Source organism: Pseudopodoces humilis, chromosome 3 (genome assembly GCF_049639895.1).
Source record: "Pseudopodoces humilis isolate 2021_Gansu_Grassland_sample_001 chromosome 3, ASM4963989v1, whole genome shotgun sequence".
NCBI lineage: Eukaryota > Metazoa > Chordata > Aves > Passeriformes > Paridae > Pseudopodoces > Pseudopodoces humilis.
The window spans coordinates 57390818-57416386 of NC_142202.1; the positions used below are offsets into that span (position 1 = coordinate 57390818).

General features: G+C 45.0%; 1 protein-coding gene across 1 annotated transcript in view; it reads left to right on the forward strand.

Annotated features, from left to right (window-relative positions):
• The window catches only part of FNDC1 (fibronectin type III domain containing 1), a 60799-nt gene extending 56862 nt beyond the window's left edge, over positions 1–3937 (forward strand). Inside the window, exons 19-20 of the mRNA XM_005518639.3 lie at positions 647–769; positions 2208–3937. Of these exons, the coding sequence (XP_005518696.2) occupies positions 647–769; positions 2208–2323 (239 nt within the window). The 3' untranslated portion in view covers positions 2324–3937. The remainder of the gene's footprint in view (positions 1–646; positions 770–2207) is intronic.
• Positions 3938–25569: the final 21632 nt, after the last annotated feature.

Sequence of the window (25569 nt, forward strand, 5' to 3'; positions counted from 1 at the left end):
CTGGCTTTCTTCATTTCATATGTGTCAGAATTGTGTGACCATTATGTGAGAGTCCTTCTCAAGAAGGATTAGCAGTAGCTCTTACACAGGTCCATTGCCTGAGAGATAGTGAAAAAAACTTTCCATATTGTTGAGCTGGGGTAATGGGATCATCTCAATGGCCTTTCAGACTATGCTAATGACTATTGTAGTGCCTTGGTATAGTTTCAATACAGTGTTTGAATAATAAGAGCCAAAAAGCCCTGCCTGTTTGAAAAAGAGAAATCCACAGTTTTTAATTTTTGTTTGAGACTGAAGTCAAACTAATGGTATTCACATATTGAGAGATTTTTACTTTCACATTATATATTTCAACTAATCCAGTTGAAATTCTCTTCACCTGTCTCCTGCGATGCACAGCCCATGGACTTGCAAAATGGAGACTACTCTTTACTGAGCTGTAACCCATTTATTTTCCATTATTTCTGCTTCCATACTGTGAAGGTACCATTCTCCCTCTTTCTGGTCACTGTTTGTTCATTGGTAAGACTGTGTGTGTCACTGCGATGTTCTTCCTGCTTTCTTCCACACCTACTTTCCTGGTGGTAAAGAGTATCCCAAACATAAGTTTTGCCGAGTTAAGTAATCTGTCTGTATCTCTCTTCAGATACCTTCTACAGCATTGGGGATAGCTGGGGAAGGGGTGAGGACCACTGCCAATTTGTGGATTCACACCTGGATGGAAGAACAGGACCTCAGTCGTACATTGAAGCCCTGCCCACGATCCGAGGTACAGCAATGGGGGAGTGGAATGCTGGCCAGGAGCCTGTTATCCCATCTGTAGGATTAAGGTATTAGGAGCAGAGCACAGATTGCAGCTCTGTCCACAGCTGCTGACAGCTCTCTGAGGAGTCCAGCTGATGCAGTAGCTGAGAACACATTATGCAAGTCCCAGAGGACTTATGGATGCAGAGAGAGAGAGAGACAGACAGAAAGAGAGGGGCATATGATGCAAATACTGTGCAGCAACAAAATGCAAAAAGAAAACAAAAAAAATAACTGTGGAGGTCTATGAAACCTTTCTCTTATTGATAAGACCTACTTCATTGAATTGACGTGCAAAACCCATGTGCCTAAAGGGACCAGCTACATTTTTACAAATATAACTTCTGTGAACGACTTCTATTAGTTCATTCAGTGCAAAACACAAGGGAATATGTCTAGTGACTTAAGGTCAGTACTTTTATTCTGGTCTGGTAGATGCCTGTCTCAGAGGGGAAATTCATACTTTGAAGGAATTCCTCTGAGCAAGTTTCTCACCTCACATAACCAGGTAGAAGACAGGTTGCTTCACAAAATGAAACCAATCATGGAAGTCAGCCAATCTTTTCAGTAAGTCTATTGGTTTAAATTATTTAGTTAACTTTAGTGGTTTCCATGTTAGATTATGTGTTGATATTCTTTGCATAGTGGCGTTACCAGGAAGAAACTGAAATCGTAACTGATAGTTATGTATCATTGTGAAGTACTGCATTTTGTAGTTCAGAAGACAGATGATTAATCCAGATGTATGTATACTAGGTCTAGAAGACAGAGATAGAGAGCACACAGAAGTTTTACTATTGGCATAAGCCATGGGTGTTTCAGATGTTCCAATGCACGAGCTATGCAGACAAGAATGCTGCACCTCTTCTAATGCTTTAAGCAGTCACATTCTTTTTGCAGATGAATTAAAAGGGGAAGGGAGGGCTTAACTCAGTATTTACTGCATGAAATGATACCTTTCTGTTTTGTGAAGAGCTGACTTTTGCTGATAGTCTCTTAAGCCCTATGAGATAATGTGATTTGATGGTATTTTTTTGCCCCAGAGTCCTTAATATATTTAAACTGACTTAGAAACTTCATAAACACAGCTGAAATATGCCCACCTTTTGGATTGAAATGCAGAAGCTCTTTGGCAGACCACAGGATTACACAATACTTAAAGAGATTTTGAGCAGTAAAACCAATCAAAACTACAAGAAATATGAAGGACCATAGTTAGATCATTCAAGGAAGATCTCAGCCAAATACCAGGGCTAGCCAATATCCTTTTTGATACAACTCCCTGCCAGACAGTTTATAAATTTGCATTTGCACTGTGAGGTTGACTCTCACTGCACCTGCTACTTTAGTTAAATTGCTGTGTCTGTGTTCTGGAATACAAATGGGTGTTTTTCTCCTGACAGGGTATTACCGCCAGTACCGCCAGGAGCCTGTATCGTTTGGACGCATTGGATACACAACACCCTACTACTATGTGGGCTGGTATGAGTGTGGTGTGCCCATCCCAGGGAAATGGTAGCAGCCTGCTTTCCTGTCTTCGGTAGACCATGCTTTTCAAATCATTTCTGCCAGAGGACTGTGAGCAACTGATTTGGAAGAGGAAAAAAAAAAACATAAATGGGGAAAACCAGTGAAGACCAGCTGCTCAAGAAACCCTCTTGAAGACAAACATGGACACCTTTCACCAGCCTAAATCTGTGGTGCTACTTGATTTCTGCTTGGAAGCAGGGGTAGGATATAAGTTTGACGTCCTGCCTTCCTCTTCTGTGTCTTTAAGGCACAAAGAGAAGGTTGCAATGTGTGCAACCTGTGAAAATTAGAACTGTATTAGCTATGAAAATTTGGAAGTTTATTATATCTTAGAGGAACGACCTAAGCATGCTGTGCTTGCTTAATGGGATGCTAAACTGTCTTTTGCTGCCCGATGGGGCTCCCCTATGCAGTCATGCCATGTAACTGGCCACCCACCAAAGGCAGTATATTCTCCTGAAGACTCACCCTGTGGGTTCACCCACAGCTGGACTAATCACCAGGTCACAGTGTAAATTCACTTTGAGATATATCTGTATCTATATCTATATAAATACGGTACTGTACATCTGCAGAAATACTTCTTAGAGATGCTGAGGTCTTCTTGTTCATTAGATAAATATGTTTGGAATTTTTATGTAAAAGGTGCTGTTAATTCTTTGAAATATTACTATGCACAATATATTAACCGAGGAAAGAGATGTATTCTTCTTGTGAGTACTGTTGATGTAACATTTGAATTATTGATCAAGACCTGTGTCCCACTTCCTTGGCAACCTTTGGACTGGACATTCAATGGGATTCTATCCCTCTATCCATGTTAGAGTGGCAGTGTATAGTCCAGCAAAAACACATACACAGCAGCTCATCAGCATCAGTTAAGCTTTCTATCCTTTACTATTTAAAATTTTAGTGCAACTTCCTTCAATCCATTCTCATCTTATTTTGTATATTATTTATTCCTTGTCAGTATCTTTCATGTTAATGTGCAGAGGCATAGGACGAGTAATTTGGATATTAGAAACTGCTTTTAACTTATTTGCTCTCCAAAAAGAAGCCCAAGCCACCAATACATGAATCAACTAGCAGGAAGCTCATTTTACCATGGGGACAAACTGGGATACACTTCTTTTTAAATACTACCAACATCTCTTCCCAGCAGCCCAGAAAGCAGAAAGTGACATGAATGAAAAATATAATGATCATTTTTTCAGAAGGCATTTGGAAGCTTGCAATAATATTTCATGGTAACACCTCAACAGCCTTTGCTCATGTTAGTAAGACTCATCTGTTCTGGCTGTCTAGGGGAGTAGCAGTAACCTGGAGGACAGATCCAGTCTCTGGACCATCTTTCACTCTTCTTCCAGCTTACATGTAGTGTAGGTCTAACACTTCTTGAGTTGCTTCCTGTAGTTATTTTAAATTGTATGGGGCCAAAAAAGGGAATTAAAGTAATTAAATGAGCGTTTTCTTTTTTATGGAGATTTGGGTTTTAACATTTTCATTTTTCTCACATATTTTTGCTTCAGGACAGTGCCAAATATATGGTCTTGAAGTATAATTTTTTTCCCTAATAAACCTATGATACATGGTTCCATTCCTATTTCATCCTTTCTGGTCATCTGTGTCAAGTAATCTAAGTGACACACAGTCAGCTTTCTGAAAGTCTCCCTTGGGACAGGACTAAGTGTCAACTTTTTGTAGGAGACTGGAAGCATGTGAATGTGTTGCTCTTTCAAAGATGGTTAGCAGCTAGTGTGGAGTTACCAAGGGCAAATCATGTCTGACCAGCCTGATCATTGTCTTCATTGAAATGACTGCTGCTGTGCACTGGGGAGAAAAGGGAATGTCACTGGCCTCCATAAAGCACTTGGCATGGCCTCCCACTGTCTGCTTGTAGTGAAACTGGTGGAATATGGCTTGGGGAGTTGGTCTTTAAGGTGGATGTGAAATTAACTGTGTTGTGAGGCTCAAAAGGTTGTGATCAAAAATAGAACAAAGTCCAAATGACAGCTGGTTGCGAGCACCATCCTCAGGGGCAAGTACTAGGTGCAGTATGGTCTAATGATCTGGACAGTGGGATGGAGTGCATGGATGGAGTACACCATCAGCAAACATGTTACTGATACTAAACTGGGGCTGGGGAGTGGTTTATGTGCTGAGAGCTCCTCAAAAGAGGGATTTCTATGGCCTGGAGAAATGAGATGTCAGGAAACTCATGAAGTTTGGCAAAGGGAAGTGAAAAGTCCCATATGTTGGTCCTTGTGGCAATACAGGCTGGGATGACTGTCCAGAGAGCAGCCCTGCAGAAGAGCTGCATTATACCTTCAGATAAATTCTGATTTGTTCATCTGAGGAGACATAGTTCCTTCATTTCCTGCTGGAAATACCTTTGGGGTGGGACAGTCCCGTTCAGAGATGTCACTAGGGATAAAGATCTGAGACAGCTGTTTTTTCTGAAGCCTCAGCTGAGGAGGAACTGAGCAGTGCTGGGGTAGGGGTGGAGGGCACTGTGCACTCTTTCCCTCCAGTGTGATTCTCCTCTGAGGCTAAACCAACCAGGGCAGAGTTAGCAGTAGGATACAGCATGGAAATACGTGAAGTACAATGGTATGCAGTCTGTTGCCTTCACTTTGAGGTCTGGATAAGTCCTCTGTGCTGTACGAGGTGATCTGGTTGACACATTTGCATCCTTTTCCCTGTGTGTAGGGTAAACATATTATTGTGATACAAGGTAGTTTCTTGAAGAGATGATGTTGATCTTGCTCTCCGTTCATCTAAGAGGTGGTGGGATTCCAGAGGTGACTAAAAGCCGTGTGGGTCAGGAAAGCCATGTCCCAATCCAGATCCTCTCTCCAAGGCTCTGCCAGTGTCCTGAACAACAGGCAAACCTCCCCTTTCCTTCCCTACTTCCCTGCTGTCCCCATGACACCCTGGTCCTGCCATGCCAGCATAGGAGAAGCAGCACACCCGCTTGGGAGCTAAACTGCCTCTCAGTTGAAGTAGCTGTACAGCTTTGTCGCTGCCCTGCATATCAGGGAGTACCATACAACTTTGAGTAGTGCTAATGGGAGAGGAATGGGTCTTTTCCTCTCTCAGCTCTCCTCCCATGCCCTTCTTAATGGCAACACCACATCTGCATCTGGTTTTCAAGCTCTTGGCGCCAGCTCAGAGAATGCCATGTCCCTTCAGAGGCTCTGAGGGGTGTTGCACCACCCTTGCTTTCTTGTCTAAGTGACCTTGAGGGAACAGGATGGAGGAGAAGGCGGATCCCCACAGAGAGAAAATTCACACAGCTTGGGTCTGCATCGCCTCCGGTCCAAGTCTCTCAGGGGTGGAGGGATGCCAGGGTCCTGCCTAGTGGGGAATTGTAGAGTTGAAAAAGAAAAGCATAAAAACACAACAGAGGAAGGGGTGGGGAGGAAAAGACAAGCAAGCTGCTTCAAGCATTGTCTGGCCTGGTCAGTTCCAGATGCTAATCTCTGATCACTGTTCCATATTTTTGTGAGAATTTGGATTAGTGCCTCAAAGGCAGCAGGAACAATTGCCAACATGTGACAAATGCCAAGGGTTCTCAGGGGCAGCCAAAGCCCTGCATGTGGACCCAGCATGTGAACAGAGGAACTCTTTGGTGATGAAGGAAGCACTGAGTGTCACTTGGAAAGATGATAGAAGGCCTTTGTGGGAGGTGACCCAATCCTCTGAGCAATGTGAAATGATCCTTGCAGTTCCTCTCTATGAGGAACTATACAGTTTTCTGTCTGCAGAACCCATGTCCTCTTTTCCTACCAGGCAGATAGATGTTATTCGAGTGAAGAGCTGTCTTCCTCTGGCAGAAGAGAGGGAGGTAAAGGCAGAAGGGAATGAGGTCAATGTGGCAGTAGCCCAGCTCTGCTTCCTAAGGCAAAACTGGCATCCATGGATGTTTAAAGTCCCACCCACAGAGCCCTGCCAGCCTGCCTGAGGGCCCCTAGCTGGTAACATTTGAAAACAAAGCCATGACTTGTACTGCTGCTCCCTTTCTCATCACGCTTGTGTGTCCCATTAAGGAGGAAGCACTCCCACAGGACTTCTGCCACATCACCCTGCCAACTGCATCACAACAGTCAGTGAAATGTATAACCCTGGCGAGAATGAGCACTCGGAGAGAAAAACACCGGAATTGTGTCTGAGTGCAAAAATCCTGGTGTCAGCACTGGCAAGTCAAGTGTCAAAGGCAGCAGCTTGGGGGCCAGGTCCTCAGGTACCATCAGTTGCCATAGTTCCTCAGGGCCAGTTGTGTCACCAGTGCCAGTGTCACTCAGCTCCAAACATGGCCTGACTAGCAGAAGAGCTGGAGAACCTACACTTGTCATATGGCAAGGAAGCACATATTTTGTGTTAGTGAAGCTGAGCCACAGGCTGAGCTGCATGAGCAAGGACACCATCAGTGGGCTCAGGGATGTACTTCTCTCTTCAGTAGAGGAGAGCCTGCACATGGAGTATCTTCTGTCCTCCTGTACAGGGCCAGCTGGAGAACATCAACGAGAGGATGACCATGATGGTTAGGGGACTGGTGCAGAGGACGTACAGGGAAAGGCTGAGTGCTGTGTTTGTTCAGACTTGGGAAGGGAAGGCTTGATTTGATTATCTCAGATTGCCTAATGGAATCATAAAGAAGACAAACCCACATTTTTGTGAGCAATACACTGAAAGGCTGAAGGGCAATGGACACAGACTGCAACATGAGGAATTCCAAGAAATATTAAGAAAATGTGTGTATCATCAAACTTATCAAATACAGGGACAGCAGCCCAGAAAGGCAGGGAAAACTTCATCCCTGAAGGTGCTTATAACTGGCCTGGACAGGTCCATGAGTAACCCGATCTAGTTTTGATGCTGGCCTTGCTTTGAAGTTCAAGTGTGTTGGATCTGATTTTCAAAGCTTCCTCCAACCTGGAGAATTTAAGTGTATGAATGATGCCAACCACTGTATTATGCAGCCAGACAAAACCAGAACCAAAATTCACAAAAAACAAAGTTCAATCTCCACACATTTTCCACAGTGGATTTATTTATTGGACAAAAATAATCATAAATTCACAGAATGGCTAAGGTGGGAAGAGACCATTGAGAAACATCTAGTCCAAACCTGCTGAAAGCCAGGTTAGCTATAGCAAGACCATGTTCTCTTGCATTTTAAAGATCTCTAATGATGTAAACTCCACAGTTTCTCTGCAACCTGGCTCAGTGTTTAACCACCATCCCATAATAAAAAAATATTTTAATTTTGTTTAAATGGATTTTCCTGCATTTGAGTTTATGCCCATTGGTTTCTGTCTGCAACTGGATACCACTGAGAAGATCCCGGCTCCATCACATCAGGGATATGATTCCACTGTGCTTTCCTTCTTCAGACTGAAAAGTCACAGGTCTCTTTCCTTGTATCAGAAGTGCTCCTGTTCCCTCATTCGCTTCATGGTCATTCATTGGGTTTTCTCCATTATGTTCATATCTGTCTTGTACTGGAGAACCTGTAATTGAACACAGAGGTGTGGAACACTGAATAAAGGAGAAATAAACATCTTAAAAAAAAAAAAAAAAAAAAAAAAAGAAGAAAAAAAGAGAGAAAAAAAAAGTTTTTTTTTCCCTAAATGCAAGCTGGCTTCCATATAATAAATGATCATTTGTGAGGAAGTGAGGGAAGCTCTGAGGGCAAAAGCAGGGAAGGAGTGTAGTCTCCTAGACTCCCATGAAGAATTTCTGACCCTGGTTTCCTATTGTGAGAAGTTCCTGCACATGCTTTCCAGATGTGACTTGTGGAATCTCTCAACTGAGCCTGAGGATCAGGTCACACATGACTGGAGGCAATACCCTCATGGCTTTGCAGAAAGCCTCTAGATGGCAGGAGATACTGTTTGGCCAGGCCTTAGAGCAGGCCCATGCTGAGGAATGGAGGTCTAGGCTGGATATCAGGGTAAATATTTTTCACCCAGAGTGTGGTTGGGCACTGGAACAGGCTCCCCAGGGCAGTGGTGACAGCACCAAGCCTGACAGAGTTCAAGAAGGGTTTGGACAATGCTCTCAGGCACATGGTGTGACTCCTGGGGTGTCCTGTGCAGGGCCAGGAGTTAGATTTGATGATCCTGATGGACCCCTTCAAACTCAGCATATTCTGTGATTCTGTTCTGTGTGCATTCATCACTTCACACACATTGTGAGAAAATTCTTTTAATGAAGGCACAGTTTTTGTTCAGGAGCAGCAAAGTCCGTTCTTAGAGAGAATCTTCAGGAAGAAGTCCGTCCCTCACAAGGCAAAACTTGCAGCCTGCTCTGTCTGAAGCTTTGGAAGGTTCTAGGTTGAAACAAGTACAAAAACACTGTGTGATCCTCCTGGGCTTTCACAGGTCATAACTTTCTTAAGGTTGCATGCAGTGTGATTTTCTCAGGAGTACTGTTGGCAACAAGAACCAGTTTATCTTGCAGGAATAAAACCATTACTGACTATTTCCAGGAGGCTTTCAAGTCTTCTTGACTGTAATAGCAAGAGTGTTTCTGCCCACCTAATTGCTTTCCACACTTCCATACTTCTAAAGGTTTTTGTTATATGAAGGTCTTCTTCATCATTAAAAATATGGGCTGCATTTGTTTAAACTGCTGATAAAGTCCCAGAAATTTTTGTTGGCTCTCCATCGTTTAGCTCTATTTTCCCCTGTCATTTACTTTCTTCTTTTGGTGATTGGAGATTCTTTCTTGTAGCTGAGTGTCTTTCATGAAGCACTATGTCTTGAAAGTATGATCTAATGTATATCCAAAAATATTTCAGAGGTTGGTGTTCCTCCCTGGCACCCATGGGCATGATCTGTATTGTCCCACTCAATGTCTGCTAGCAGGTGTTTAACCTGCCTTGCTCACACATTTTTCTCCTGCATAAACAGCAGATGTTAATGCCACAAACTCCAAAACAAATGTAGCAGCATTTTCCCCTTCCCCCTGGTCAGTACCATGTCTTGGTTCTAGAAGACAGGTGTCTGCTAGGGAGAGCAGGAGCCTCCCTTGGGGTGAAAGAATGTAGACCCCCTCCCTCCGAATTATTATAAATTTGAAATCAAGGGGCTTTCAGGCAGAGATCTGGGGATAGGAATAACAGTTCTTTACTAGTATAACCAGGCAAACAAACAACCATTAACTACAGCAATAACAAGAACACAGAACCAGGGACCCCGGGACAGCTCTCTCAGCTGAGATGGGGTGGAGGAGAGGTTTAGTTTTTCACAAACCCCTCGGGCAGTCAGTCCCGGTGCTCCTGCAGGGCTCCGGGGAACAGTCGGCTGGAACAGCAGGGATGAGCTGAGATCCTGGGCCGGTGGATGAGGTGTATCAGCAGCTCCGCGGCGGTGGCTGCCACACGTCCCGGCAGGGCAGGGGGTGCGAGGCCACCAACCAAGAGGGGAGAAGGAGAAGAAGCAACTGCTCCGTCTGGGTGATGGCGAAATTCCCTTCTCTCCACCGCAGCCGCTCCGCGACCCAGCACACGAACGTCCTTCCCCGAAGCCGGAGAAAAACCAGCTAAAAAACTGTCCCCACCCTCCTTTTCTGCCCCCTTTCCCCCCCCTGGGCCCGGCTACTCTTTGTCCGTTGTCAATCACCCCTAAGTACCGGTAGTTAGGTTGCCCCAGCACATAATGGGTAAAAATTCCCCGGGCAGGCCAGAACGACAAAACAAACAAAAAAAAAAAAAAAAAAGGACACCTAACCCTCAACACTATCCACCCCGAATTTTTTCCCATACCAAAATGTTACATTAAATATTAAACCTTTAAATTATACACAAACACACACTACTTTAACTATATACATATGTACATGCAGATACAGATACAAGCACAGTGTCATGGGTAGTTCACCCTAAAACCAGGTCCCCTTGGGGTATGCACCGGGTCTCTCCATCTTTTTGCATCACCCACCAAGTGCAACCCGGTCCCTGAGCACAGACAACCCCACGGATTGGACTGTCTTTGCTGGAGGCAGAATTAACCCAAACAGTTTTTCCCAGCATACCTCTCATATGTACCACTGGAACCTTATCTCCATCTGTCGTTCTAAAGGGCTCAGATTGGGCAGGGCCTGCTCGGTTAGTGGAACCTCGGGTGTTCACCAACCATGTGGCTTTTTGCTAAATTAATCTCCCCAGTTCTTGAAAGTTCCCCCACCCAGTGCCTTCAAGCTGGTTTTAAGCAAGCCATTGCACCGTTCAACTTTCCCTGCAGCAGGTGCATGGTAGGGGATATGATACACCCACTCAATGCCATGTTCCCGTCGCCCAGCTGTTTATAAGGTTATTCTTGAAATGAGTCCATTGTCTGACTCGATCCTCTCAGGGGTACCATGCCTCCAAAGGACCTGCTTTTCAAGTCCCAGGATGGTGTTCCGGGCAGTGGCATGAGGCACAGGGTAGGTTTCCAACCATCCAGTGGTGGGCTTCTACCATTGTGAGCACGTAGTGCTTGCCTTGGCGGGTTTGGGGCAGTGTGATGTAGTCAATCTGCCAGGCTTCCCCATACCTATATTTGGACCACCGCCCACCGTACCATAGCGGCTTCAACCGCTTGGCCTGCTTGATCGTGGCACACGTCTCACAGTCATTGATAACATCGGAAAATACTGTCCATGGTTAAATCCACCCCTCGGTCTCGTGCCCACTTATAGGTGGCATCTCTACCCTGATGGCCTGAGGCATCATGAGCCCATCGAGCTAGGAACAACTCTCCCTTGTGTTGCCAATCTAAGTCTGTCTTTGACACCTCTATCTTTGCAGCCTGATCCACCTGCTCATTGTTTCGGTGCTCTTCATTGGCCCTACTCTTGGGGACATGGGCATCTACATGACGGACCCTCACAGACAGTTTCTCTACCCTGGTAGCGATGTCTTTCCACTCATCAGCAGCCCAGATTGGCTTTCCTCTGCGTTGCCAGTTGGCCCTTTTCCACCTTTCCAGCCATCCCCACAGAGCATTGGCCACCATCCATGAATCAGTGTAGAGGTAGAGCTTTGGCCACTTCTCTCTTTCAGCAATGTCCAGGGCCAGTTGAACAGCTTTGAGTTCAGCAAGTTGGCTTGATCCACCTTCTCCTTCAGTGGCCTCTGCAACCTGTCATGTGGGGCTCCATACGGCTGCTTTCCACTTCCGGTTCATCCCTACAATGCGACAGGAACCATCAGTGAACAGAGCGTAGCATGTTTCTCCTGCTGGCAGTTGGTTGTACGGTGGAGCTTCTTCAGCCCGTGTCACTTGTTCCTGCTCCTCTTCATCAGTGAGACCAAAGTTTTCACCTTCTGGCCAGTTTGTAATTATCTCCAAAATCCCAGGGCGATTTGGGTTTCCAATACGGGCGCGCTGCGTGATGAGGGCAATCCACTTGCTCCACGTAGCATCGGTGGCATGGTGGGTAGCAGGTACCTTTTCCTTTAAACATCCACCCCAGCACTGGCAGTCGGGGTGCCAGGAGGAGTTGTGCTTCTGTGCCAATCACTTCTGAGGCGGCTTGAACTCCTTCATAGGCAGCTAAGATTTCCTTCTCTGTGGGAGTGTAGTTGGCTTCGGACCCTCTGTAGCTTCGGCTCCAGAATCCCAGCGGTCGGCCTCGAGTCTCCCCAGGCACTTTCTGCCAAAGGCTCCAGGACAAGCCATTGTTCCCAGCTGCAGAGTAGAGCACATTCTTCACGTATCTCCTTCACCAGAACCCCCACCCACTCTGGGTGGTTCATTTCTGAGGTGGGCTGTGGGGCAGGGGCAGGCTCTAGAGCAGCACCCCCTGTCTCTGGGGCTGTGCCAGGCTCTAGAGCAGCACACCCTGTCTCTGGGGCTGTGCCAGGCTCTAGAGCAGCACCCCCTGTCTCTGGGGCTGTGCCAGGCTCTAGAGCAGCACCCCCTGTCTCTGGGGCTGTGCCAGGCTCTGGGGCAGCACCCCCTGTCTCTTTCCCTTTGTCTCTGAAGGCTAAGTAGAACAGGCCTATCAGTACCGCCAGCCACTGTAAGATGTCATTAGCATTCAGAGAAGATTTTAACCCTTCGAAAACTGGCGGGGTAGGCCCAAGGAACTGGGTGAAAGGTTGGGAGAAAATCTCCCCAGCTGTCTTTTTCTCCCAGTAGGTACCATTATTATAGTAACCCAAAAACCATCCAGTTAGTGTGTGACAGCTCTGAATCCATGAGCCCCCTGCCCAGAGGACGTTAAACATCCATGAATTCCTCACCTTATCAACCCACAAAACAAGCTGGATAATAGCCACAGTAGCCTTAGTTATAGGACCCATATTTAAGTAAGGTACAGCAAATGGGAGAAATATAGCTGTGACCACATGCCCCGCGAACCTGGGTAAGCTCAACAACATGGTTCTACCTAACAAGGTTTCTAAATCCAGCACACAAAAGTTAGGTTATTTAAGAACTGTTATTCCTTTTTTGCCCTTTTCCTCTCGAGCCCCACGTTGGGCGCCAAAATCTGTCTTGGTTCTAGAAGACAGGTGTCTGCTAGGGAGAGCAGGAGCCTCCCTTGGGGTGAAAGAATGTAGACCCCCTCCCTCCGAATTATTATAAATTTGAAATCAAGGAGCTTTCAGGCAGAGATCTGGGGATAGGAATAACAGTTCTTTACTAGTATAACCAGGCAAACAAACAAACAATAACTACAGCAATAACAAGAACACAGAACCAGGGACCCCGGGACAGCTCTCTCAGCTGAGATGGGGTGGAGGAGGGGTTTAGTTTTTTCACAAACCCCTCGGGCAGTCAGTCCCGGTGCTCCTGCAGGGCTCCGGGGAACAGTCGGCTGGAACAGCAGGGATGAGCTGAGATCCTGGCCGGTGGATGAGGTGTATCAGCAGGGATGAGCTGAGATCCTGGGCCGGTGGATGAGGTGTATCAGCAGCTCCGCGGCGGTGGCTGCCACACGACCCGGCAGGGCAGGGGTTGCGAGGCCACCAACCAAGAGGGGAGAAGGAGAAGAAGCAACTGCTCCGTCTGGGTGATGGCGAAAATCCCTTCTCTCCACCGCAGCCGCTCCGCGACCCAGCACACGAACGTCCTTCCCCGAAGCCGGAGAAAAAAACCAGCTAAAAAACTGTTCCCCACCCTCCTTTTCTGCCCCCTTCCCCCCCGCCCTGGGCCCGGCTACTCTTTGTCCGTTGTCAATCACCCCTAAGTACCGGTAGTTAGGTTGCCCCAGCACATAATGGGTAAAAATTCCCCGGGCAGGCCAGAACGACAAAACAAACAAAAACAAAAAAAAAGGACACCTAACCCTCAACATACCATCATGAGGGAATAAAATGGAGGCAATAAAACACCGCAGAGGGCCTGGGTTCAGATCTTCTCTGCTCTTCTACCTTATCCAGCATCTTTCTCTTCATGCTGGCCCTTGTCTTGCCTGGTCCAGGCTGCAAAACCTCTCTCTCCTATGTGAGCCCTTCTTGTGCTTGGAGTGCCTGCATTGCAGGTCTTGCTTGGGGCAAGCTCAGGAGCTTGGTGAGTCTGTCACCAGCGAGTCACCTTTTCCCAGACTACACATGCCACCACACTGGGTGATGAGGATCACTTTGGGCAGCCTTGGAAGGTCAGCATTCACGGATCAGCTTTGAAGAGGAGGGAAGGGGCTGCTTGAAATGGCTCCCCAGAGCATTGCAGCAGCCCTGCTCTTTGGTTGGGACAACCTTGAGAAAGGCAGAGGCCATCTGCACCTGTCACCCCGACAGACATCTGTGGGCAGATACTGGGAGTCCCTTCCCCCAGGGAAGGGCAGGGTGGGAGCCCAAACCTGTGCCATGGTGACCCATACAGACAGAACTGCCCAAAGGCAAGAACACACACAGGAGAGGCTGCCCAGAGCAGATACACTGTGTATCTTTTGTTCTCTACTGAAACAGCCGAGTATGCAAATACAAGTCAGATCAGGTCTAGGTCTGTTTAGCTTTTGCTGATAATCAGCAGTGAATAAACAAGAAAAAATTGTTCCAAGCTCTGAGTATATTACAATTTCCTCTCCCTAAACGTGATAAAAAACAAAACCTACAAAATGAACAGTATTGTCAACAACAGCTTTAGAGAGTGCAACCTAAACAAAACAGAGAATTAACCAACCAGAATGAGGACTTGCCCATTCATTTCAAGTAGCATTATGGGCTATTATTACATCTACTCTTCATTTTTTGGTACTGTCATGCTCTGAAACTTTACCTTGCAAAATTGCACACTGATGTCCTTGTCCACTGTGCTGCATCAGACTGGCTCCTTTACAGATCATCTGTGGTGATGCTGCAGCCCCTTTGCTCTCCTGAATTCTCTCCTGAGTTCTGCTGGAACCCAGCCTGCAAAGGCTCAAAACTGATCTTGCCAACAAACATGGAATGACTTTCAAGATGGGGAACCTTCCTCTGATGGGAAGGCTGGTAATCACCTAGTTATACTGCTTGCTTTTTGCACAGAAATTGTCTAGGTTAGGTGAGGGCTGACCTACCATTTCCCAGTTACCTTTACCGCTGTTGCAGCTCTTATTTTACATTTTAAGGTTATATTCTTTTTCTGGATTTTCAACTTCCCTACTAGAAATATGCTTTAAGATCTTTTATCACAAAAAAACCCAACTTTGTTCTAGTTTCTTCCTTCTGAAATTTTCTTCTGAATATCTGGAATTAAGTGCTGAGAAATCTGCTTGGACTGTTTTTCCTTAAAACAGCAAAGGTTCAGAAATCAGAAAAAAACTCGTGTTGCCCATAGTAACTGACATGCCATTATTCATACAGTTAGTGAATTCTTATGCTAATTATTAGTATATTATAATATTTTATACATCAATGAATATATCACAAGACATTTGAGTAACCTGTACTGAAAACAGAATTGCTTCAAAAAGACAGCATATGAGATACAGGGACAAAGTGCTTTATAAGGGCTATTTGAGTTGCATTTGAGGAGAAAAATGTATGGCACTGAAGGATATAATATGAACAACACACGGTACATAGCAAACTTTTAGTGAGTTCTAGAGATATGCTGATATTTCTAACAAATGGATTAAATAGGTATTAGAAGAATTATGATGCTTATGACTTCGAAAATTCTGAAAACATTTGGAAAACTTTCACTGGTTCACCTTTTACAGCACTCTCAAGAGGCTGAATGTCCCTTGGTACTGCCAGTTACTCCAAACAGCTTGGGGTTAATTAAGCTGAGTGATCAAAATGTGATGTACTTTTTGTGATCCCTCAAACTTCTGAGATTCCCAGGCCTTGGCTTCCTTTGCAAAAAGAAATAGACCACAGTCTGCTAATGGAAACTTTCTTGGTTCAGGGATCTTTGCTGTGTAGCAAAAGCGAGCTGCGGAAGACAGGTGTCTAGTTTCTCAGTGCTTGGGGGGTGTTCCTGTCATCTTGGTGTATAACTGCAGATTTCCTTTCTCGTCATCCAAATTGTCATTTTTACAAACATTCCATTCACCTGAGAGGTCACAGGTCTGAAGAAGAGCTTCTGCCTTGGGAAAAACATTTTCTTGAAATAATCCTGTAATGTGTCACTTGGGAGGTAAAAATGTTGTGGTGTGGATTAATATCTGCACCATGTAGAATGTTGAGATTTTTTTAGAGCTGTTGTGTAAAACAAGTGAGATTTCCTAATTTGCCTCTCTCCATTCAAGGCTTTGGTTGTTGGCTCCAATTATTGTGGAGGTGGGTGTGCTTCTACATGGTGGGCATTCACTTTTCTATAGCTGTCATCTTCCATCAGCCATATCAAAACCAACACATTTGTTTTCCAAACAGAAAAAGAGGCAAGAATCAGTATGATGGCCTGGTGCTCACTGGGGTTTTGCTAACATTGCCAAGTCTCCCCTGTTCATCCCTTGCATGGAACTAAACCTAAGGTCTCCTTAGGTTAAACACATCACATTTCATTCAATAGCAGTACAACAAACCGATGCTGATTTGATCCTCTCGATTCTCACTCTGCCAAAGAAAAACAGGAAAGGAGATTGCAAGAATGTCAGTGGAACAGTCTCTGAGGGTTTTCCTCTACAGGAAAATCCCCTGATAAATATTATCCTTGTCTTAATGTTGCTTCGTGCAATTACGGAAGTATAAAAGGGACTCTCTGGAATCCTCACTGACTCCTGATGCTTCACAGGACTGGACTTCAGATATCTTTGGCATCTCTCAGCATGGGACAAAATTTGGTCATGGGTTTCTCTAAGTTTCACTGCTCCATAGAGACTTGTGCATTGTTTAGGAAGCCCAGATAGGAAAAGACCCTCGGTATGGGGTCTTGTTTTCAATCTTGCATCTTTTCCACAAGCTTTTGTTTCTGTTGTTGTCACTAAGCCTGAAAAAACTTTGTAAAAAGACACTTTGGTACAGACTCCACACATTTCACACGGATGGATCTGTAGTCCTTTTCAGGGTCTCAACTAACAGCTGGAATTGCAGCTTCCTCCTTCATTTGGGTAATCAGGGTGTGGTTTAGCCAACTGCCAACAGCTGCAAGGAGACACTCTGGACCTGGAGGCTTCAGACCAGATGATTAATTCTCACCTCCTTCCCTATATTGCAGTAGAAGACCTTCTCACTTCTTGAAAATATAAAATCTTCCTTCTGAAAAGCTGAGGTTTCCTATAAAAAAAGGGGCATTAATCAGCAGTTAGTTGACTCAGTACTGGACTGGGGACAAGTTGTAGTTACATTCCAGTTGCCAGCCTCCACAGAAGAAGAACACTTAGAGATCTTTGGCATATCTTTAAATTGGTACATAAAATTGGACAAGTAACTGTTTACAGATGCAATAAATTGAATGCTTTTGTTTGGTCTCACGTTGTAGTTTCTGCCCCCATGTGCTGGCAGGAGAGCAGAGCAGCTGTGACCACAAACTCATGCTGTGGGTCAGCAGAGACGCCTCTGTTGAGCTTCACCTGAGAGGGTCATTACTTTGAGGCCAAAAGTAACTAAAGATAAATTAATATTTTATAAATAATATCCAATTCCACATAAGGGTCTGTTTACCATTTCCTCCCTTCCTGACTGATGCCTAGAATTTTAGTCACACAGCTCATGTGGCTTTCTCTACATGCATACTATTGCTGCGTTTCCCTGTTTTATGAGAAATGTTTATTCGGCTACTGTTACATTGCTTTGTGTTTCATGATGTTGAACTGGATATCTGATGGTATCTGAATAGATCTAATGAGAAATGCATGCCAGAACATACAGGCATGGTTTGACAGAACCTGTCAACCCTCAGAGGAATTGCAGTTCTTGCACTTGGGTAGGAAATGGACCCACAGAGAAGCCAACAGAGCAATGCCAGGTTTACATTTGGCTCCCTTGATGTGCGGATGGTCTTGTTGATGTCTGTGTTGACATGGACAGCTTAACCTGCTCTTGAATTTCAGGAAACACTCAAGCAATGGTGCAGCCACATCTGAATATGCCCTGTTTGCTTAGACTTGTATTCCAGAGCTGTCAACTTTTTGTACAGAGCTCAAGTAGCCACATTCAGACACCTGAATTTGCTTATCCAGTTTGTCCCTATGAAGCTAGCCAGCTGTTGAGGGGCTGGGAGCCAGCTACAGAACAGACTCTACTGTTCCTGAAAACAGCCAGTCAATCAATCACATGCTTTTTTCAGTGCTGTATGATGAATACTACATATGAACCAGCTACAGGGGAAACTCCATATAATAAATGTTGGCACCACTATCAACATTTGGTATTTTCCACTTGCAAATGGTCTTTGAAACAAACTGTACTGTGCTTCCAGGGTTTCAGAGCAAACATGCTCAGACAGCAAGTAACTATAATCTAGAGCTGCAGGAAAAGGAAATTGAGGGTAAAAATGCTTTCTCATCCTCCAGAAAATAAAAGGGGAACAAAACAAATTAAGAATGTGAATGTGGGTGTTAAAAGAGACCTTTTGGATGTCTGCCACTAACAAGGAAGGAGAGATGTGAGCTAGGGCAGTGATGGGGTTGTGTCACAGGGAGATGTGGGAGTTACCTGAGACCAATGGACTTTGTTTTACCATAACATCTCTATGTGCCTGACACAAGGCAAAAGAGCTGCCAAATGCCAAGATCTTCACCAGAACTTTGCTTCCAGTGGCCAGAGTGTTTCTCTAAGCTGGTAGCACAGATGGTAGTAAAAAAGAGGAAGATATTTAGGTATGGTTAAGACATATTCCCCCAGGTGAAACAGTTGAAAGCAAGATTTGAGTGTCCTTCAATGGCCAATAAAATTGGGACAGGCCCATAGCAGACTGCAGCTGTCCCAGAAAAGATTTGGAGATGAGAAGAACACAGCACAGTCCAAGGACAAGATGGTTAAAATTCAGTTGTCCTTCTCTTGAGGTTGGTGTGAAAAAGAAGTAGCAGAAAAATTGGCATCCAGTGTGTGAAAAGCCAACTTCTATGAAAGTGGGAGGAAGAAGAGTTAATTGCTGAGTGGGAGGGAGGCAGAACTTCACACTGGGAGGTTTTACTTATTTTATGGGGCTTTTTCTGGGCTGTAGAACTTTTATGGGTCTCTGAGGCAACATCTGACCTAGCTAAAAGTCCTGCTGAGCTGGAAAGAGCACAAAAGTGCAGTGATCTAGAGATAAGAAAAAGTATTTAATCCAATTTATATTTCCCCTTTTTGTAATCCACACATTATTCATATGTCGATATTTGCTCTTTCCACCCCATCCCCCACTAATAAACGTTTCAAAGCACTGAAGCATCAGAAATTTTTCCTAAAGAACATTGCAAAAGTCCTTAATATCTTACACTGAAAAATAATTTTACATTCCTTACCATTTCCAAGATGTTGGGGACAGGCATAAAAATCCCTCAAGAAATGAAAAGTCATCAGCATGGTTTGGGGTTTCAGTGGTTTCACTGTTTAGCCTGTGCTGAGAAGGCATTCCAAAGTACACAGCTCCTGCTAATGCCACTGCCAGAACACTACTCCCTCACCCATATTTTAAATAGTCCTCCCAAATATATGAAGTAGGAGAAAGGGCCAGGAGTGGAAAGTGCAAAGCCCTAAGAGAACCAGAACATTCTGAGGTGGGTATCTATGTTACAGCCAGACCGTGGCTGGCCAGGATGAGTTTGTGTCTGCTCTGTACTGACAGCACAGCACAGAGTGGTGGTATGGGGCAGCTCTAATGCTGTGCTTTTCAAGCCAAATCACTTTCCTCTGTGATTGAGACATCCTATTCCAGGTCCAGGCCTCCCTTGCCTCCTGCAAGTCATGGGTAAGTTTGCTGTAATAAGTAGTTTTTACAACTGTAGCTCAGTTGCCATTTTATAAATACAATGTTGAAACTAGAATGCTATTGAAATGCAGACCCATGTTAAATACCCTGTTTGGCACTTTGAGGTACTATAACAAGCCCCTTAAAAATTTGTGGAGTGCAGCAATCACCAATAGGGCCCCAGTGCTCCCATCTCTATTAAGTCTCACTACAAATCCAGTGTTTACAAAGACTTGTTCAGAATTTAGCATCTTCTGTCAAGGAAATGCTGAGCTATTTGAACACTTTTGAAATGTGATGTTTCCTTCGGAGCAGGGGTGAGGAACGTGTTCCTTGCTGAGAGCCAAGTAGACCCAAGCACTCTGGCAGGCCGGGTCCCTTAATGATGTCCAGGGATGGAATGTCATGAGGATGGAGGGAAGTCAGATGGCTGGGCACCATGAGGCTGATGTCACTGACCACAGCTGTTCCCCAGCCAACCTGGTCAGCCACACCTTCCTTCACAAATTAGGCCAGAAGGTATGGGGGGCTGCTCTCAGGTCTCACTGAAACTCTCTTCTGCAGGCTGAGCAAACCCAGCTCCCTCAGCTTCTACTCACAAGGCAAGTGCTTTAGTCCTGACCATTCTGGTGGCCTTCCGCTGAAATTTCTCCAGCTTATTGATGCATTCCTAGTATTGGGAACTTCAGAATTCCATATGGTACCTGCACGTGGTCTGCTCAGTGCTGAGTGGAAAAAGCAGACACTTCCCTTGATCTGCTGGCTGTGCTTCTGCTCACACAGCCCAGGGAGCTGCTGGCCTTCTCAGCTGCCTTTGGACAGAAAGGACAGGAGAACAGTCCTGATTTTGCTCATGCTTAAATTAGTCATTAATTTTATTCTGGCAGGCCTGAGAGCAGAGTTTGGATCAGAGTAAACAGCTTTCAGACTCAGTACTTGGGCTTTGTCTCCCATCATGAGCTAAGGAGAAGAGAAACAGGGGGATGCAGAAACCAATTTTAAAAAAAAGAGCTAAAATACTTTGAACCACAAAACCCAATGAATCTGTAAACTGCTAACTACTAAAACTTTGAGGGATGAATGTAGAGGAAACTGCTGTTTATCTGATTCACACAGCTAAATTCACGTCCCAGCCCTACACCAAAACCTTTCTGGGCAGGCATCTCCTCCCTGTCTAGCACAAGACCAAGGTCTATGGCGCTGTCAGCCTGAATCTTTAACTGCTCACCCATTTTCCTACACATCCATGTGACTGGTGTACAAAACATTAGCCATGAGTTTTCTGGGACTTAAGAGACCTACACCACCCCGCTGTGTTTCCCTCAAAGCTCTGTCTTATGAGGCCCCCATGCTCCCTTGCTAGTGTGTCATATACTGAGCTGCATGATTGTACCGAGTTCCTGCTTATAGAGGAGCTGTATCCAGCATTGCAAGACAAGGAATTGATACAGAAATTCAGAGAGATTCAGAAATTCTTCACATTTGCACTTATGGTGCTGCTTGGGAGCACTTGCATGGGCTTGAGGTCAGCTGCCTACAGGATCCTGGGGCCTGGGAGGACTGCTGCCACCAGCCAGCAGGACAGTGGCATTACTCTGATCAGAAGCCTGGAGCGATGACCTGCTGCATTTCAGAAAACAAGAAGACTGAAGTTACAAATCTGCTGAAGGGTTGATGGCAATGAACCTGGAAAGGTTGGCCATTTCTGGTAATGCATCATATTCTTTCCATCTGCAACTACAGACTGCAATTTCAGCAAAGTTTGGTTAATTTATTTTCCAGTGTCTTTTTCTTCTTCATGATTCTCTTTGCTCTTCAGGGGTCTGACTAATAGCAGAAATGTTACAATTCTTTCCACTTTCTTATTGCTTGTATTTGCAGCCAAGCATTGTCAATCCACAAGGTTTATGCAAATACAACCAGCATTTTGCTGACCATTGCTGAAAATATCCTTTTAGGTAAATAAATCATTTGAAACACTTACACACAAGAGCAATTTCCACAGGTGATTTCTGAGTGGTCTTGGGAATTTGGAGAGGTTCCAGCTGACTGGAAGTTGGTGAACATTGTCCCAGTTTTTAAGAAGGGAAAGAAGGAGGAAGCCTTATGAGGAGGGGCTGAGGTCACTTGGTTTGTTCAGCTTGGAGGAGACTGAGGACAGACCCCATTGTGGTCTTCAACATCCTCATGAGGGGAAGCAGAAGGGCAGGTACCGATCTCTTCATTCTTGTGACCAGTGAGAGGACTTGAGGAAACAGCATGAAGCTGAGCCAGAGGAGGTTTAGTACAGGTATCAGGAAGAAGCTTCTCACCCAGAGGGTGGCTGGGCACTGGAACAGGCTCCCCAGGGCAGTGGTGACAGCACCAAGCCTGACAGAGTTCAAGAAGGGTTTGGACAATGCTCTCAGGCACATGGTGTGACTCCTGGGGTGTCCTGTGCAGGGCCAGGAGTTGGACTCGGTGATCCTGATGGACCCCTTCAAACTCAGCATATCCAGTGATTCTATGATTTATTTACTTATGGGCATCTGCAGGATCAGAACATTAAACATTTGTATTTAACAAATTTCCAACTTAAATGAAGGAGCTATATCTTTATGGATCCTGGAAAATGTTTCGGGTTATTCCAGATAAAGATTCTGAACTCTTTTCAGGGATGAGAATCCATTCCTGGACAAGGAGACCACAAGCACATATGAAGTACTGACTTAATTTAGAGGAGAGATTGGAAAGAGAGAAGAGCTTAGCTAGCCCTTAGCCTTAGAGTGTGCTATTTAAATATTGCAACTCACACAAAATCACCAAGTGTTAGTCTACTTCTCACCCCAAAGATAGTTGTGTAAATTAAACATTTTTTTAAACAACAAATTTAGAGTTCTCTTCATTTACATTCTTGAACTGGAGCATTTTGCTCTCACAGTTTTTCCCATGAGATTGCAAAAGCTGGGCTCAAGAAATAGAATACCTCTGATACACTTCTGCTACTTTGATTTCAGAAGTTAGAGGGCAAGCGGAACACCAAGCACTGCAAGAATTGCCCTCAAAGATGGCAAACTTGTCCCTAAGAGCTGACAGTTCTGCATTTGGGCAGCACTGTGTCCTTGCATGACAGCTCCATCTTCCACTGAACTAACTGCATCTGTCATCCCTGTAGGGATAGAGATGGGTCAGTGATCACAGAAAGGACAAGGCTGCAGTGCATTCCCTCTTTGATGCCTGATCCTCCAAGCAGGAATAGTCATATAAATCACAATTAAAACGAGCCTGAACTACTGACTCCCTTTGAGCTCAGTCCAGAGATTAGGTGATTTATGTTTTTACAGGCTGGATGAACTGCAAGCATCCTGGCAGGTGTTACTCCCATCCCACCAGGTAGCTCTCAGCACCTGAGTGCAAGCTGAGCTGTTGCCATTTTAGCTCAGCTTGTTAGCACTGAGCTGTGAGAGGTTTCCGGAAAGGAGTTCTCTCCCTTTCTTCACAATGACAGCTTAGTGTTTAACTAATTGTTAACCACTTCCTAATTTTTGTACTCACAGGTGTTTTGCATGGTTTGCTGTGGCTTGTGGAAAAAATAGTTGGAGCTGAATATAGTTAGCATCCTAATAGCAGCCATGTCCAGCCCTGCAGGCTCATTTCACTTCTGGTGCCACTGACACTTCCTGAGCAGTGTGGCTGTGCCTAGGAGCACTGTGGAAATGCCTTTTGTAATGGGGGCAAAGAGGGAAGTTACTCTGCTGCCCCTGCATTACAGAAACCTGGGGCTGTGCTGGCACCAGCACCCAGCTGAAGCAGAGTGTGTTTTTGAGGAATCTGCCTTCCCCAGGCACAACCTTCAAAGATTTGTACTGCAAACTGGCCTCAGGGAACTCAGACTGGCAGGTGAAATGAGGCTGAGAAGGGTCCCTGGGAGTCATTGTAGGATGTGCCACATATTCACGGGCATCTGAGCCAGGAGAGCTGAGTGATGTGAAGTGGGTCCTTAGCACTGACCCACTCCCAGACCTATTCCAACTGTGCTACATGATGGTGTGCATGGTGGTGCAGACAAAGTCACGGCCACCTCAAAAATCCACCTTGGTCAGTAAGAACAGAGTTTTGAAGATGGCTGAGCATTCCTCAGAGCAAACTACATACAGCAACAGGAAAGCTAGGAAATAATAACTGAAAAATAATCCTGCACACAGAGAGTGAATCTGGGAAATCTGGTTTGGATAAAGGCAGCACAGCCCTGAACTTTCACCGAGTTTCAAGCTGCAGTCTCATGCAGTTCAGAGAAATGTCTTCACCTTGCCCTCCTCTGACCTCCTCCAGAGCCACTTCTACTTCTGAGAGCCTCCTGCAGCTTTTTATTGCTCTACTGCTTTAAAATCTCCTTGTAGCATCCCTGTGCAAGCACATGATCTTTGAGGGTATTTCTGCCTCACTTTAAGATCTCAGATCAACTTGTCTGAATTTTTGCTGTGGTGCCTGATCTAGTCCAGCTAACAATCATACACTGGAGAATTAGAGTCCATGGAACTATTTTGACCACAAAAATTAGAGGTAAAATCTTGCCCTTACTGATGTTCATAGGAGACTTTTCATCATTTTTTGGCTGGATGAGGTTTCAGCCTGCAGCACTGCTTGCCTTTAACCTCACTGTGAGGAATGAAAGTGCAGTCACAAAGTTTTTAGCAGACTTCGAAACTAAAATGGGAAAGAAATGCATGCTAGTCAGTGTTAAAGAAATTTGTCAACCTGATATTTATTTTAGAACAAACAAAATCATTTTGGTCTGTTCTCCCCACCTTAAATAGCTAAAACATTTCTTTGGAAGGGAGTCAATACTTCCAAAGAATTTTGCCACACAGACATGAAGAACCCCTCCATGTTCACCTGTGTGGTGGTGGTGGTCACAGCATATTCCTGGACAGAGGGTCTCCAGCACCTGCAGCACAGCTGGGTGGATTTCATGTGCAGTCAAAGAAAAAAATTGACAGGTTTTGTGGAAAGACTCATCTCATCCTGCAGTGGGGGAGGGATGTAGCTCTAGGCAAACACCTGAGTGTTGGTGCCTGCTTTTTCCTAGAGGTAGGACTCAGACACAAACACAGACCTCTCCCTAAGGTACAGTAGTTTATCTTGTGTGGTCCCTAGACATGATCATGGGAAGCTGTGGGTCACCTGTAGGTCTGGTGTTTTACCCCCCAGCCCCACTGGGTGCCCATCCTTAGGCACCTATATTAAGGCAAGGGAGTGAAGGTGAATGCATGGGGTCTGCAAAGCCAAAATTCTTTCTGGCAGCACCCTTAACACTCAGGGAGCATCACTGTGAAACCTGCACTATGGTAGGACCAAAATATTTGTCGTGGCTTTATCACGTGCGGTGTATCAGATGCACAGTGAGAATAAAGGCAGGGTAATTAAGCCTGTATTTGCCAATAGCCTGGTCAGTGAAACCAAGAGATATCCCAGACTTTTGCCTCCACAGGGTCAGAGAGAGGGCACCACCAATACCTTAGAAATCCCCACTTGTCAGAGGATCACTTTTGAAATAGAGATGTCTTAAAATTAATGCCAAGGACAACAAACGCATTTAGGCTAAAGGACAAATTGCTGCATGATTGCAGACACAGGCTTTCTATTTTATTTCAGAATCCAAATGCCATAAGGTTTTTTACCAGTTTCAGGCTTAAGTGATTTGATTTTTTTTCTTGACTGGAGAGAAATGATGAAAACCAAGAAATTAGTAATAATGTTCTGCATCTGTTTGGCAATCAATTTCTCCTCATTTTAAGTGTGTTCAGCAGCTCTACCTCTCTGCTGAGTCAAGGATATTTAGTGAGCAGCAAGGGTGAAATATATTAAGTTCTAAATAACTCCATAAAAATTGAAATGAGAAAAACAGTGAGAGAAAACTTCAAAGTTCTAGCTCTTGTATGGCTTGGCACGTTCCCCTTTGTTTATTATCTGTACTGGTATAGTGCCTACATCAGGG